We start from the raw sequence: 14191 nt of genomic DNA on the forward strand, positions 1-14191 counted from the left end.
TTTGTTTTATAATGAGTGTGGTATTTCATTAACATTATAACTAATATTTTTCTTCAGTCTGGGAACCAAGTGAGTTTATAATTCCTCATTCTGCATGGCGAGTACATCAACATGTAAAGGACAACTCTGATTAAAAAAAGAAAAAGAGATTTCTGCTTTTCACTGCTTATGTAGAAGTTGGAATAGGAGGTTAACTGGATATGTCACCTTGCTGCCAGTGTGAAGATGATATAAAACTAGGTTCCACTCTGCCTGGCTAAAAGGGATGCAAGGATACAAGAGACACCATGGGTATGCTGTATACCAGGCTGACAAACTTTAAAACCTACATTTATGCAGGATTCACACTTGAGCGATTTGTAGCTTGAAGCTCAAAGCTCAAAAAAACGCCTAAACTAAAAATAGTCAATTGTTCTCTATGGTGCCTGTTCCTGAGATTAGGTGTGAACAAGCCCCATAGAGAACAATTGATTTTTTCTATTTGAGCGTTTTTGGAGCTTCAAGCTACAAATCACTCAAGTATGAATCCAGCCTCAGAGTAGAAGTTGTTAAACTGGCGGTAGAATCCCCCATGTGGAAATTCCATCCAAAATGAGCTTTTATATGAGACAGCATAGGATGTACAAAGGCTGTTTTTTTTAGCTCCATCCATATGCTATAACATATATAGTATTGTTTGTTTACGCAGAAAATCATATTCTACATAATGAATCAAACTTTACTAATCAAATAAAGGTTATGTAAATGTATTATGGAGCATTGCCATAATAAGTCTTTCTGTTTCAATAGGTATCAGAGAAGTATCCCCCTTCTCCACATACAGGAGACATGCCTGCAGTAAAAGGAGACATTATACCCTAGTTCATATATTCACTAATAGTAAATGAGAACGTTCATGTCATGGAGTATAAATACCTCCAGTACACAAGATTTTCACTTTTACACATTTTTTGATTTTTAAATATTAGAAATGTGATGGAGTAGTAGAGTTAGAGCCGTCTTTTTTGGGGAATGCTATTTTATCCCCATTAGGGAAGATTGTCAGGTAGGGACAGAGCAAAATACATGTTATTGGTGAGATTCCTCCCCTTCTCATCTTCTTCACAGGATTATTTGGGGAAAAATAAGCAACGGAGAATCTTCCTCCCAAATTAAAGCAAAAAGGAAGAAAATCTTGCCAGAGATTATTAATTTTCAAGCACTCTACTAAAAAATGGTTGTATTGCTGTCCTCATTGAAGAGGTTTTCTCTCATTGACCGGGTGTGATCACAGACAGCAAGAAAAATGTTCTACTTTCTAAACCTTCTCCACTGTGCACTGTTCTGTAGGGCCAATTACAGAATGCGAGACTTAGGCCCCTTTCACATGGGCGATGCGATCAGGTCCACTTGTCAGTTTTTCAGGCGGATCTAATCGGATAGTCCATGTACAGTATCTCTTTGGACCGGCGGGTGTAAACTGACTTCTGTCCATTTACACCCACTTACCTCCAATCCTATCTGGTCCCCTAAAAAGAAACAGAAGGGGATCTGCCCCCTCCGTTTAGGCAGATCGGATCAGAGGGCAGTTGGGTGTGAACAGCGGAATCCATTTACAATCGGCCTCCCATAGAGCAAAGCAGGCTGCATCCTTGTCCGCTCTGCAGAAACTGAGCAGACACGGACCTATCATCTGCTCACTCTGCTCTGATCAGCAGGGTATCAGCAGACAGATCCCCTGCTGATCAAAATAGAGCCCACCCTGTGTGAAAGGGGCCTTAGTTGGAATTCTACTTTAAATCACATTATCCTGAGCAGTTATTCATACTTATTCATCTCTGATCCAGGAACTTTTTTGCATTCACCATAATATACAATGAACAACCCAAAAGGGAGAGTGGGAGCCCCTCATAGTGACTGCAACAGATGTGCAGACCCAGGAACTCAACAGAGTTTCCTGGAAATGTAAGAGATTATCAAGTAATTTAGCTCTCCAACATCTGCAAAAAGCTGAAATCGGTTTTAGGTGTACTGGCCTTTTGGCACTTTGCCATATTAAATGTCAGTAAGCAATTAAAACCAACTTCAGTTTTCGCTATGCACCCAACAGCTCCATACCTGATAAATATTATCAGTATGCATATATGAATTCCAGGAGAGTTTCAGCTAGTAACATGACAAGCTGGGTCCTCTTCTTTTTCTACAGTGTCATTGGTCTTCATTGTTGGATGGAACAGAGCTTACACATGGTGACATGTGTGAGCCATTCTTAGCTGCATTTTATTGTAAGCCTGCGATGTGTGATGATGCACGCTTGTAAGGCTGCTCATTCACAGTTTGGATTTACATGAATCAGTTGAATGACACTGCGTTATTCCGTCTGGAGTGGGGTGCTGCTACTGGATGGAGCCGTGTGTCTGCAGGTGGAAGTTAACGTGACCCTAAACAATATCCTTATTATCCAAAGATACATATCCACTACTTAAAATGGAGTTCCACCTAAAAGTGGAAGCTCCCCTTATCTGCCTCCTCCCCATCTCCGCTGCCACATTAGGCCCCTTTTTTTTTTATTAGGGAGGAGCATGTACCTGGTTTTGACAGCACAAATTGTGGCCATTGAAGGACAGGCAGGATATGTTCCCAGCACAGCCAGAAAACTGAGCATGCTGGGATGGATATGCTTCTTTGCGTGTGGTCAGTTTGAAATAGGAAAGCAGGTGGACTGGTAGGATCACCAGGTATTTACCAGAAAGATCATGGTATAACTAGTAGTCATGGTCAGGTCATGGCATAACTAGTAGTGTTTAGTTACATTTAACTGGACTCATTCTGTAATGTTGAAGACACATTTCATGGGGATAAGATTAGGGTGTCTGTGCTACCTCTGTGGATATAATTGCTGACACTCATTGATACTGAAGAAGTGGGTTAGGCAAGCTATGAATCATCTTAAACAATACAGAATACGTCCAACTGAATGTGACTAACCACCCAAAAGTGGAAGCTCTGCTTGTTTGCCTCCTCACGGCCTCCATTGCCATATTTAGCACCTTTTGGGGGGGAGCGGATACCAGGCTTTGACAGGTACCCGCTCCCACTTCCGTCTCAGTTCACCGTGGCTAAGTGAGCCAGTTTTTCGGCTCCTTCCTTCCTCCCGCAGTCTCCTGGGACTCTTCACAGGTCCGAGAAGACTGCTGGACCAATCAGGATGCGCAGCACGATTTGCACATGCGCAGTGGGCACCCAGCTGTGAAGCTGCAAGCTGTCACAGCCTGGTGCCCACAGTTGAGATGCCAGTGCCGTGGAGAGAAGAAGAGAAGGGACAGCGTGGGTGAGCACACCGCTGGACCCTGGGACAGGTAAGTGTGTGTTTATTAAAAGTCAGCAGCTACAGGTTTTGTAGCTGCTGACTTTTAATAAACACCATAATGGCTGGAACTCCGCTTTAACTAATCCCCCATAAATTTAAAAAAAAAAGGAGTTGAGGAAACATTTATAGTGCAGGTAGTACTCATACACTACAAGTGATGGGAAAGCTACATTATATATCAACCAGAGTAGTGCGCTCATCTATTCATTTTGTAAATATGTTAGGAATTCTTGCACAAAATACTTTCAGCTGCTGTGTTTATAGAAGTATGACTATAAACTGGTAAGAAAAGGATGCTAAATTGTGTGAAAAATGATATCACAGTCCTGTCAATAAAAGGAGCACGGGTTTAGCGGTTCCACTTCTGAAAAATGTGGAAACAAATATAAAGTAAACCCCAGGGGCCCATTTACACTTGTCTGTTTTGGTGTGTTAAACTGTTAATGCACGTTTGTTAATGTGCATTGCTTTAAAGGATACATTCACCTTTGGAACATGTTACATGTTCCAGCATTTGCAGCCTCTCCCCTCCTCCCTGTGACAGTGGGCAGGGGATCCATTCCCTGCACCTGCTGTCACTATTTATTTGAAAAAAAAAAAAACAGCTCAACCGTGCGGGGCTCCACCCACTCAGCCATGTCTTTTATTCACAGTTTCCTGTGAATGGCTACAAGAACCCTCAGCTGTTGAGACCAATGGCTTGTAGTTCTCAATGAACTAGGAGGGCTCTGATGAGGCCTCTGGTAGTTCATAGTAAATGTACTGCTTGGCTAAGTCTACGAGCGGGTCAGCAGCGGGTTGGGCGAGTCTCTTTGTAACACTCCCCTGTCATCTAATCAGGTTAGTTTGTCCCTCAGAAATCTTCAATATTTCCTGCGGCAGCCAGAGTTGGTAGGTGGGGCCCTAACCTGCCATTATACTCCCTTAACTGCCACTATACTGCCATTGCCTGCCACTTTACTTACCGTAACCTCACACGATACTGCCCTAACCTCCCACGATACGCCTTAACCTCCCACGATACGCCCTAACCTCCCACGATACGCCTTAACCTCCCACGATACTGCCCTAACCTCCCACGATACTGCCCTAACCTTCCACGATATGCCCTAACCTCTCACGATACTGCCCTAACCTCCCACGTTACTGCCCTAACCTCCCACGTTACTGCCCTAACCTCCCACGATACGCCTTAACCTCCCACGATACACCCTAACCTCCCACGATACTGCCCTAACCTCCCACGTTACTGCCCTAACCTTCCAGGATACTGCCCTAACCTTCCAGGATACTGCCCTAACCTTCCAGGATACTGCCCTAACCTCCCACGATACTGCCCTAACCTTCAACGATACTGCCCTAACCTCGCATGATACTTCCCTAACCTCCCGCGATACTGCCCTAACCTTCCACTGTACTGCCCTAACCTCCCACTATACTGCCCTAACCTTCCACGATATTTCCCTAACCTCCCACGATACTGCTCTAACCTTCCATGATACTGCCCTAACCTCCCACGATACTGCCCTAACCTTCCACGATATGCCCTAACCTTCCACGATACTGCCCTAACCTTCCACGATACACCCTAACCTTCCACTATACTGCCCTAACCTCCCACTGTACTGCCCTAACCTTCCACTATACTGCCCTAACCTCCCACTGTACTGCCCTAACCTTCCACGATACTTTCCTAACCTTCCACGATACTCCCCTAACCTCCCACTGTACTGCCCTAACCTTCCACGATACTGCCCTAACCTCCCACTGTACTGCCCTAACCTCCCACTGTACTGCCCTAACCTCCCACGATACTGCTCTAACCTCCCACGATACTTCCCTAACCTTCCACTGTACTGCCCTAACCTCCCACTATACTGTCCTAACCTCCCACTGTGAGTGGGAGCAGTGAGTACAGGGGAAAAGAGGATCAGTGCATATAGGGGGCAGTATGTAGAGAGGGTGGGACAATGTTTACAGAGGGTGAATTTAATTTCAGATAACTCCCTGGTTGTGTTTACTTGTTGTTTCTAATCAGACCAAACTCCACACCCAATATGTAGCATAACTAAGCCACACCCACTTTTTGTAGTGTGCCGCAGGTCACCATCTAACTGGTAGGGGCCCTAGAGCAATACTTTGCCCAGCGGCCCATGATGCTATTAAGATGACACTGCCTTGTATTGTTTTGCAACGCATGTGCATTGAAGTTATATTGTGTTAGAGCATCAGGGTGCCATTCAAAATGCACTGCAGTTTGCTAGAGTTCCTTTTTTGGTTTGCTAATTTGTTCTAATGCAAAAGTTTACTAAAGATTTTCCATTTCTGCAGCCCAGGTAAAATGCATACAAGATGAATTTGGTGTGCTTAAGTTAACATCTGTTTGATATGTTAAAAAAAAATACTGTTGCATCCTCTTAGGACTAGTTCACACCAGTGTATTTTTTTCTGCTTCAAAAATGCATGCACAGTATTTTCCATGTATTCCAATGACCCTAGTTTACACCAGTGCATTGAGTTCCAGTTCATTTCCGGTGCAGAAAAAAAAGTAGAACATGCTGCATTTTTTCTGCCCAGAACTGTATTGTATCATAGCAGACTGCATGAAAACTTCACCGGAACTGCGTGTGGTGTGAACTTTAAGTAAAATGCATCCAGAATGCATCCGCAGTGCGTTTTTGTGGTGTGAACTGGCCCTTAAATATATAGTGCTGGCCCGTGTTCAGTACAGTTAGTGAACATTGTCATCCTACATCAGGAGGTATGTTACTAGCGTAGCCAAGAGGTCAATATAAAGGGAAGAAAATCTAAAGACTGGTTAGCTGCAGTATATTATGTTATTTTTGTTATTGGGTTTAGAGGCACTTCAAGTAGTTAAAATGTCAAATGTAAGCTTTGTTGCAAGGTTTTATTGTATTTAATAACATGCCTGAAATATGTAGACAGTGATATTCTTAAAAAAAAATACTTTATCTATTAGTTATATTAAAATGCATTATAATAGTAATAAGCTTTATTTTACTTAGCACCTTAAGCCCTGGTTCACCTCAGTGCAACTTCAGGTGCGAAATGCCATTTACAAATCGCAGCTGAAGTTGCATCTGATGTATTTCTATGGCACTGTCTTAATCAGTGCGATTTGAAGTAGTGCGATTTAAGAAATAGTTCCTGCACTACTTTTTCACGATTTCATTATGACTTGCATTGACTTCCGGTAAATGAAGTTGCAAACTGCAGTGAAATCTGAAGTATAAATCTGCAGCTTTGAAATCACGCTACTTCAAGTGAAGTAGCGTGATTTCAAAGTTGCATTCAGTGTGAACCAGGTCTTAAAGATACTTTCTCAAACTGCTTTCCAAATAAAACAAAAGCAAATAATACAAAAGAAAAGGAAACTTATGCAATTTTATGCAGAAATAATTCTTACCATGTACCATATGGGTTTATATCATAAAGCAAAGAACAATATGCACAGTAATGCTAGTCTTAGTAAACACTATACATTATAGTACTTTGCTCATTGTCATTGTGTTTGCTTTGTTTTTGGAATATAATGTGGGGATCAAGCAAATGCCACTATTTTCAAGCTGCAGGTTATTCCTTATGCATTTCATACAGATTTTACTGTAGCCTTTACTAGTATTGTAGCTGATTGCTTTGGCATTGATAGATATACTCTAAACCCAGTAAATAATCTGCCATGACTTCTGCATTTGTTCTTTGTTAAAGCTTCTCATCGTCTGGCCCTGTGATTTCCCAGTCTTTGAACAATGGAATATTTGTGTGACTCTGTCATGGCATGTCGCCGGTCATATTATGAGATTTTGTTAACTAGCACTGCTCATTCACAAAAAAGGACTATTTTTTGTTCCTTCTAGTCTTGGCAATATAAAAGTAAAAGAGGACTACTCACACTAACGTTTTTACATTATTCAAGTGGATATACAGTAAGCCATATCTGTCTGCCATATCTCTCTGTTGTATCTTTCCACTGGCTTCCAATTTGAATTTGAAATAATAACAACATACAAAGCCATTCACAACTCTGCCCCCAGCTTCACCACCAATCTTGCCTCAAAATATCAACTGAACCATCATCTGCGCTCCTCCTGCTTTCTAACTTTCTTGTCTCTTCCTCCAATGCTCATCTCCAGGACTTCACCTGAGCCTCTCCCATCCTCTGGAACTCTGTACTTCAATCTCTCTCCTGCTCTGTCCACATTTAGGCGATCCCTGAAAACTCATCTCTTCAGGGAACTCTGTCTCACCTCCACTTAACAACTGAACTTTCTATTCTTTCATTGACTCCTTGCCCCACCCTATTAGATTGTAAGTTCTTATGAGCAGGGAACATCTTAACCTTCCTGTATTGTCACTGTACTGCCTCCCTCTATATTGTAAAATGCTGTGCACAGTGTTGGCTCTAATGTAAATACTGTATAATAATAATATAAATAGTTATGATGCCATGTCTCTGTTTTTCTCAAACTACCTGACATTTGTCCTATCAGAATTCCACAGTTTCTACGCACTTTCTGAATAAAAATGGAAAAAGGGTCTCTTCCATTAGCCATAAGACCATAAAAAAAGTGTAAAAATAAACTATTGGTAATGATTTTATAACATTAGTTCTTCTCTAGACTTGTGATTCTTGGCCTAATCAGCTTTAAATCTGTCACATATGTATACTTTACTATGCCTTCCATTAAGTGTAACTAAGGCAAAACATTTTTTTTTTTTTTTTTTAATTTTGGATAGAGTGAGGCCCTTTTCACAGTGGCATTCCGTCTGTTTTTTATCCATATGTTGACAGATGAAAAACGGACAGCAATGTGATTCTGTAGGCAAATTGATATAAGCAGATTATCATCCGTTTACATTCAAGTCTGTTTTTTAAACAGAACAAGTCTCTATTTTTGTTCTGTTTAAAAAACAGAAGTGGACCTAAACCGACGTAAACTTATGTTAACAGACAAAATTCCTTTTTGCAATGGTTGCTAGGAGCCAGCACCCGCCAGTGTCCTATCAACCAGTGACCTATCCCTGCTGTCAGCAGCAGAAATGAGTCAGTGTTTGTTAGGAGCTGGCATCTGCCAGTGTCATAACAACCATGACTAATTCCTGCTGTCAGCGGGAAATCAGCTGATATGAAAAAAGTTAGCAAAAATGTGATTGGTTATGATGGACAACACAGTGTTTCCACTTACACTATGTTTGTTGTAGGTGTCATACTATTGCCTGTACTTTGGAATCATGCCATCTCAACTAATTGTGTTAATGTTTACATATATTAAAGAGGAAAGAGAAAATTAGATTTTTAAAAATGTTTTATTTGATATGTTTTATAGCAGAAAATAAAAATTTTTGTGTTCTTTTCAAAATTGTCAGTCTTTTTTTGTTTATAGCGCAAAAAGTAAAAACCGCAGAGGTGATCAAATACTAGCAAAAGAAAGCTGTTTGTGGATAAAAAAGGACATAAATTTGAGTGCAGCATTGAATGACCACATGTCAGTTAAAATAACAAAGTACCGTATCACAAAAATGACCTGGTCAGGAAGGGGGGTAAATCTTCTGGAGGGCAAGTGGTTAAAGTGGAGCTCCACCCTAAAGGAGAAATTCCGCTTTAAGGCCTGCTCCCCCACTTCTGGTAAAGAATGGGAGCTTTTGGGGAGTGGATACCCAATTTTGGATCCCCCCCGCAGTCTTATGGGACTTGTGACAGGTCCCAGAACATTACAGGACCATCTGCAATGCACAGAGCTAGTCACGCATGCGCAGTGAGCACCAAGTTGTGATGCCACAAGCTGTACCCACAGTTGAGATGCCAGCTCCTGGGACAGGACACTGCTGGAAAGAATGGCTGGGTTGAGGACGGGATCTGGATCACGGGAAAGGTGAGGTTAGTAACTGTTTTTTAAAAGTCAGCAGCTACGGGTTTTGTAGCTGCTAACTTTTTTTTTTTTTTTTTACAGGAAGCTGGAGAATGGCATTAATTTTGACCTTTTACCATCTCTTCTTCATGTTGAAAACATCAAATTTTAATCTCTATACATTAAATGTGATAATGACAAATACATGTATGTAACATGTAAATATTTTAAAAACCAATTTATACTGTTTTTTTTATCTGTAGGTGTTTGCATTCGATTATTGTTTTTGGTCGATGGATGAGACAAACACTTCAAAATATGCAGGTAAGTCTACCCATGTGACCTTTCTTAAAAAAAAAAAAGAAAAAAAAGAAAGCATGTTACAAAAATATTTAACTTTCTGCATAAGGAAAGGTGATCTACTGTATTCTTTCACACCACAGCATCATATGTGTTTTAAAATACATAATGGCCTAGTACAATGAGAAAGTTAGTACACCTACAATATCTTTAGAAATGCAAGAAGCATTTGTATTCTAGAAAAAGTGCATCTTCAGTTTCTTAGAAGTGAACTACAATCCCAGTATTTTTAGGGGTATGCAAATAATATTGTGTATATTTGTTGGGTTTTTGGAGGGAGGATAATTACTCCTCATTGCTGTATCTAAGATTCATGGTTGCAGCCAGAGGTTTTATTTTCTGCTGGGTAGTGGGTGGTGTGTGCAAAGGACCCCTTCCAAGATTTTATTTTTTCCTGTGACCCCATTTCAGAGATTTCTTCTAAATTTCTGCCTATATGAGAGAGCAGAAAGTGCGGGGAAACCTCTTGACGTCCTCTGACAGGTGTCAGACAGAACAGGAGGTGAGGGGAAATCCCTTCAATGGTGAGACAGGCAGCTGTAAAAAGCATGTTTTATGTACCATGGGGGGATTCAGAACTTTTCTCAGAATTTTATTGCTCCCATTGTCAAATATTTCATATGCCATTTGGACGAGATCAGGCTCCATACTCCATAATCACATCTCAGGTGCTGGCTCAGCTTGTCTCCACTAAAGCAATCTGTTGTACCATATTTCTCTGAAAAATTACTAAGCATGGTGTGAAACATGTCAGAATAGAAATTGTTCCTGCTGGCTATTTTATTAAAGCAAGAATATTATTTTGCATTTTGGTATAAGGCATTTTCCTGTTGCTTCTACAATTAAAGACTTTATTGCTCAACTGAAAAATCTCATCAGTATGGACACAAATGGCATTTAAAACCTTCAGGTTCTAACTCTTTCCTATTACAAATCAAAAAAATTGGAGAAAAAAATAAAAGTTGAGTTTGCAGTTGGGTTTTAAATTGTTCTGTTTTGAACTAGCATTATAGGAATTGCCAAAATTAAACAGTAGACACATCTCTTTATAATTAGTGGTCACTTATTCAGTGGACTAAGATCTAGAATTTGCCTAGTCAGGATCCTTCGTCAAGAAGACTCTTAGTTGGTCCATTTTCTTCTGAGCCCAGGGCAAATATACTTTCTTTATTAAAAAGGCTGTATGAACAATGTTGACAGTGTATTCTGTTCGTAATCTGCACATTGTTTTGTCTTGTGGCTTATACACACAGACTTCAAAACCCTTTTTAGTTTCCCATTTCAAAATGTGTCATATAAAACAAGTTTATACCATATGCTCTCTGCAATTCCCTGCCTTCAGGCTCTACAACAGTATATTTATTCTTCTTCCTTAAATATGTCTTACCCATAATCAAAAAATCACTAGGATTTTTACATTCACATTGTAACATCACATCTAGAATGACCATTTGTTAAACATGACGTTTGGATTAGCAAGGCTTCTGAAAAGATCTATAAGATCCAGAAAAGATAAATCACATGCAGTATGTATACGTATGTATTTATTGTACATATTTCATGATTATTCAATAAATAGTACTTATATTTCCAGTCTCTTAGAAAAACTGTTTTGGATGCTGTAGGGATTTGGCCCAGATTCAGGAATTACAATGAGCCTGTGTGAACAAAATACATTTTATTACATGAGTCACGGAAATAGAAATCAAGGAGAAGGGACTTGAATACAATGAATATTGCCTTTGTAAAAAAAATAAATTTTTATGATGATTTGGATCTTTATTAAACATGGCAATTTGATATTTTCATCAGCATTGTTGGGAACTGCCAGTATTTAGAACCATGGCGGTTCTAGCTGTAGAATTAAATTTCTGTTAATGGCTTCAATCATTCTTGAACCCAAGATGAATGAATTACAGTTGTGTGACTCTGGAAGAGCGCTGGCATTTGGACTTCTTCAACAAAGAAGAAAGCCAGCATAGATTTGGCTTTGAACACTCTTTGAAATGATTGGTTGTTGTCAAAGAGTTGGGTAGAGCCTCTGTGTTTCAGGGGACAGATGCTAGAGTGGGTTAGTTCTCAGACAGAGCAAACCACAGACATTAGCAGAGTCAGAATATTCATGGTCAGACCAGGGATATGCAAACAGAGTCTAGGTTCCAGCCTAGTAGGATACACATATACAAGCTGGTCTAAACAAGCAGACAGATGGCAGACAGATGAAGGTTCATTCAATACTGATCATTACAGTCCAGTGAATGATCTATACTGAATGCTCATATCCTTCCTGCCTGCAATTCCTGAAAATTTTGTATTGCTGCAAAACCTAAAAACAGCCCCCCATTTCTCTTTGCCTCTTAATGCGCACAGTAGAATGGTAAAGTTCTGACTGTTGACCGGGAACCATTATGTTTTCCTTACCGGTTAATCCACTTTCATGGAAAGAATATAGCAAATAATAAAAATAGATAATATAGCATATGCATTGGTAAACCAACCCTATGGTAAATAAAAGTTACCTTTCCATTTTCAATCTGCAGAGCTGTAGTTTAATGTAAAAATGTAATACAATATGGCAACCTAGAGGCATTCTGTACATCTTGGTGCTCAGAATGTCATTTCCTGCTTATGTGATTGGCACACTTTTTTTTTTATATATAGTTAGTCTGGCTGAAAAAAAGACAAAAGTCCATCCAGTTCAACCATTAAAAAAAAAAGTTATAATCATATACCCACAGTTGATCCAGAGGAAGGCAAAAAAAATCCAGCAAAGCACGATCCAATTTGCTCCTGTTGGGAAAAAATTCCTTCCTGATCCCCAGAGAGGCAATCTGATATTCCCTGGATCAACTTTACCTATAAATGTTAGTAACCAGTTATATTCTGTGTATCTAAGAACGAATCCAGGCCTTTTTTTAAGGCAATCCACTGAGCTGGCCAGAACCAACTCTTGTGGAAATCTATTCCACATTTTTACAGCTCTCACTGCGAAGAAACCTTTCCGTGTTTGGAGATTACATTTCTTTTCCTCCACACTGACTTTTTTAAGTCAGTACTAAGATACAAGGCATTCTCTGCTGCAGAAGTTTATTTTTGGTGAGATATTCCCTAAGGGTATATACTTCCAAAGGGATGCAGACACTATAGCTTTTCTCATCTGAACACAGAGAGTGCACCAGGTGAATATAAAGAACCACCCATTTAGAAATCAGTCTGTACAGGACATGGTCAAACAAATGGCAGAAACATGTAGGAATCTGAAAAACATTTGTTGAAATCCCTGCAATGTTCATTGATCTTCTAGAGCAGGGGTGTCAAACTCAATTTCATGGCGGGCTGCATTAGCATTATGGTTGCCCTCAAAGGGCCGGTTGTATCTGTAAGACTAGATGCAGAGCACCCCACCCTCCCTTACATCACAGTGCAGCCCCCTTACCTGCTGCTTCTGGGAAGACGCTGGTGGCGAAGCAGAAAGTGCAGGGTCTGGAGAAGGACCAGAGGAGGGCTGGAGTCAGCTGCTAGAGTCTGCTGAATGCTGAGACCAGGGGAGTTAGAGATGAGGGGGAGCCGCAGCTGCACAGAGCGGTTCGGGATCTGCAGGAGGAGTTTTGTCCTCCTCTCTGCTGCCAACTGCTGAGACCAGGGATGGGGGGGTTGCAGAGATGAGCCTCGTGCAGGTGCATGGAGAGTGCAGGATTTGGTGGAGGAGTTCTCTCCTCCTTTCTTCTGCTGACTAATGAGACAAGGTGGAAACAAGGGTGGTGCCACAGCTGCAGGAGAGGTCTGAGGATCACATGAAATGGCCTGCAGGGCTGGATTCTGCCTTCTGGCCTTGTGTTTGACACCTGTGCTTTACATAATTGTTTATAAAGCATTTGTTTGCTTTTACTTTGAGGGTTAATGTTCTTATAAGAAGAGGAAATCTAGGAAAACTGAGCAAGCTAGCAAGGGATTCCCTTTTTTCAAAACCTTTTTAAAGTAGATTTAAACTGTAACTGAATGCCGTTAAGTTTGTTAAATCATTGTACATCATTAACATTTTCCATTATTGTAAAATAAGAACGTTTGTACCGTATTTTCATCCTTTGTTGCATCTATGTGATTGCAATAACATTATGACCACCCACCATAACCCGTTGAGGTATAGACTCCACAAGACCTCTGAAGGTATTCTGTGGTATCTGGCACCAAGCCGTCAGCAGTAGATCCTTTAAGTCTTGTAAGTTGCGAGGTGGTGCCTCCATGGATTGAACCTGTTTTTCCAGCACATCCAACAGATGATCTATTGGATTGAGATCTGGAGAATTTGGAAGTTAAGTCAACATCTGAAACCCGTTATTGTGTTCTTCAAACTATTCTTGAACTCATCAGACCAGGCCACTTTCTTCCATTGCAGTCCAGTGATGATGCTCTTGTTCCCATTGTAGGCGTTTTTGGCTGTGGACACTGTCAATGTGGGCACCCTGACTGGTCTGTAGCTGTGCAGCCCCATATGCAGCAAACTGCAATGCATTGTGTTTTCTGACACCTTTCTGTTGGAACCAGCAATTTGAGCTACAGTAGCTCTTCTATTGGATCAGACTACATGGGCCATCCTTTGCTCCCTATTTGC

At 40.7% G+C, this 14191-nt stretch overlaps 1 protein-coding gene across 6 annotated transcripts in view; it reads left to right on the forward strand.

Moving 5' to 3' along the window:
* Nucleotides 1-9486: 9486 nt before the first annotated feature.
* Nucleotides 9487-14191, forward strand: part of LOC149458413 (kinesin-like protein KIF13A) — a 156157-nt gene continuing 151452 nt past the window's right edge. For all 6 annotated transcript variants that reach the window (XM_089682272.1, XM_089682273.1, XM_089682274.1 and 3 more), the window contains exon 1: nucleotides 9487-9543. In XM_089682272.1, coding sequence (XP_089538398.1) covers nucleotides 9513-9543 — 31 coding nt within the window. In that variant the 5' untranslated portion in view covers nucleotides 9487-9512. The remainder of the gene's footprint in view (nucleotides 9544-14191) is intronic.

Source organism: Staurois parvus, unplaced genomic scaffold (assembly GCF_062004578.1).
Source record: "Staurois parvus isolate SC_StPar_1 unplaced genomic scaffold, SC_StPar_1.0 ptg000287l, whole genome shotgun sequence".
In the NCBI taxonomy this organism is placed as follows: Eukaryota; Metazoa; Chordata; class Amphibia; order Anura; family Ranidae; genus Staurois; species Staurois parvus.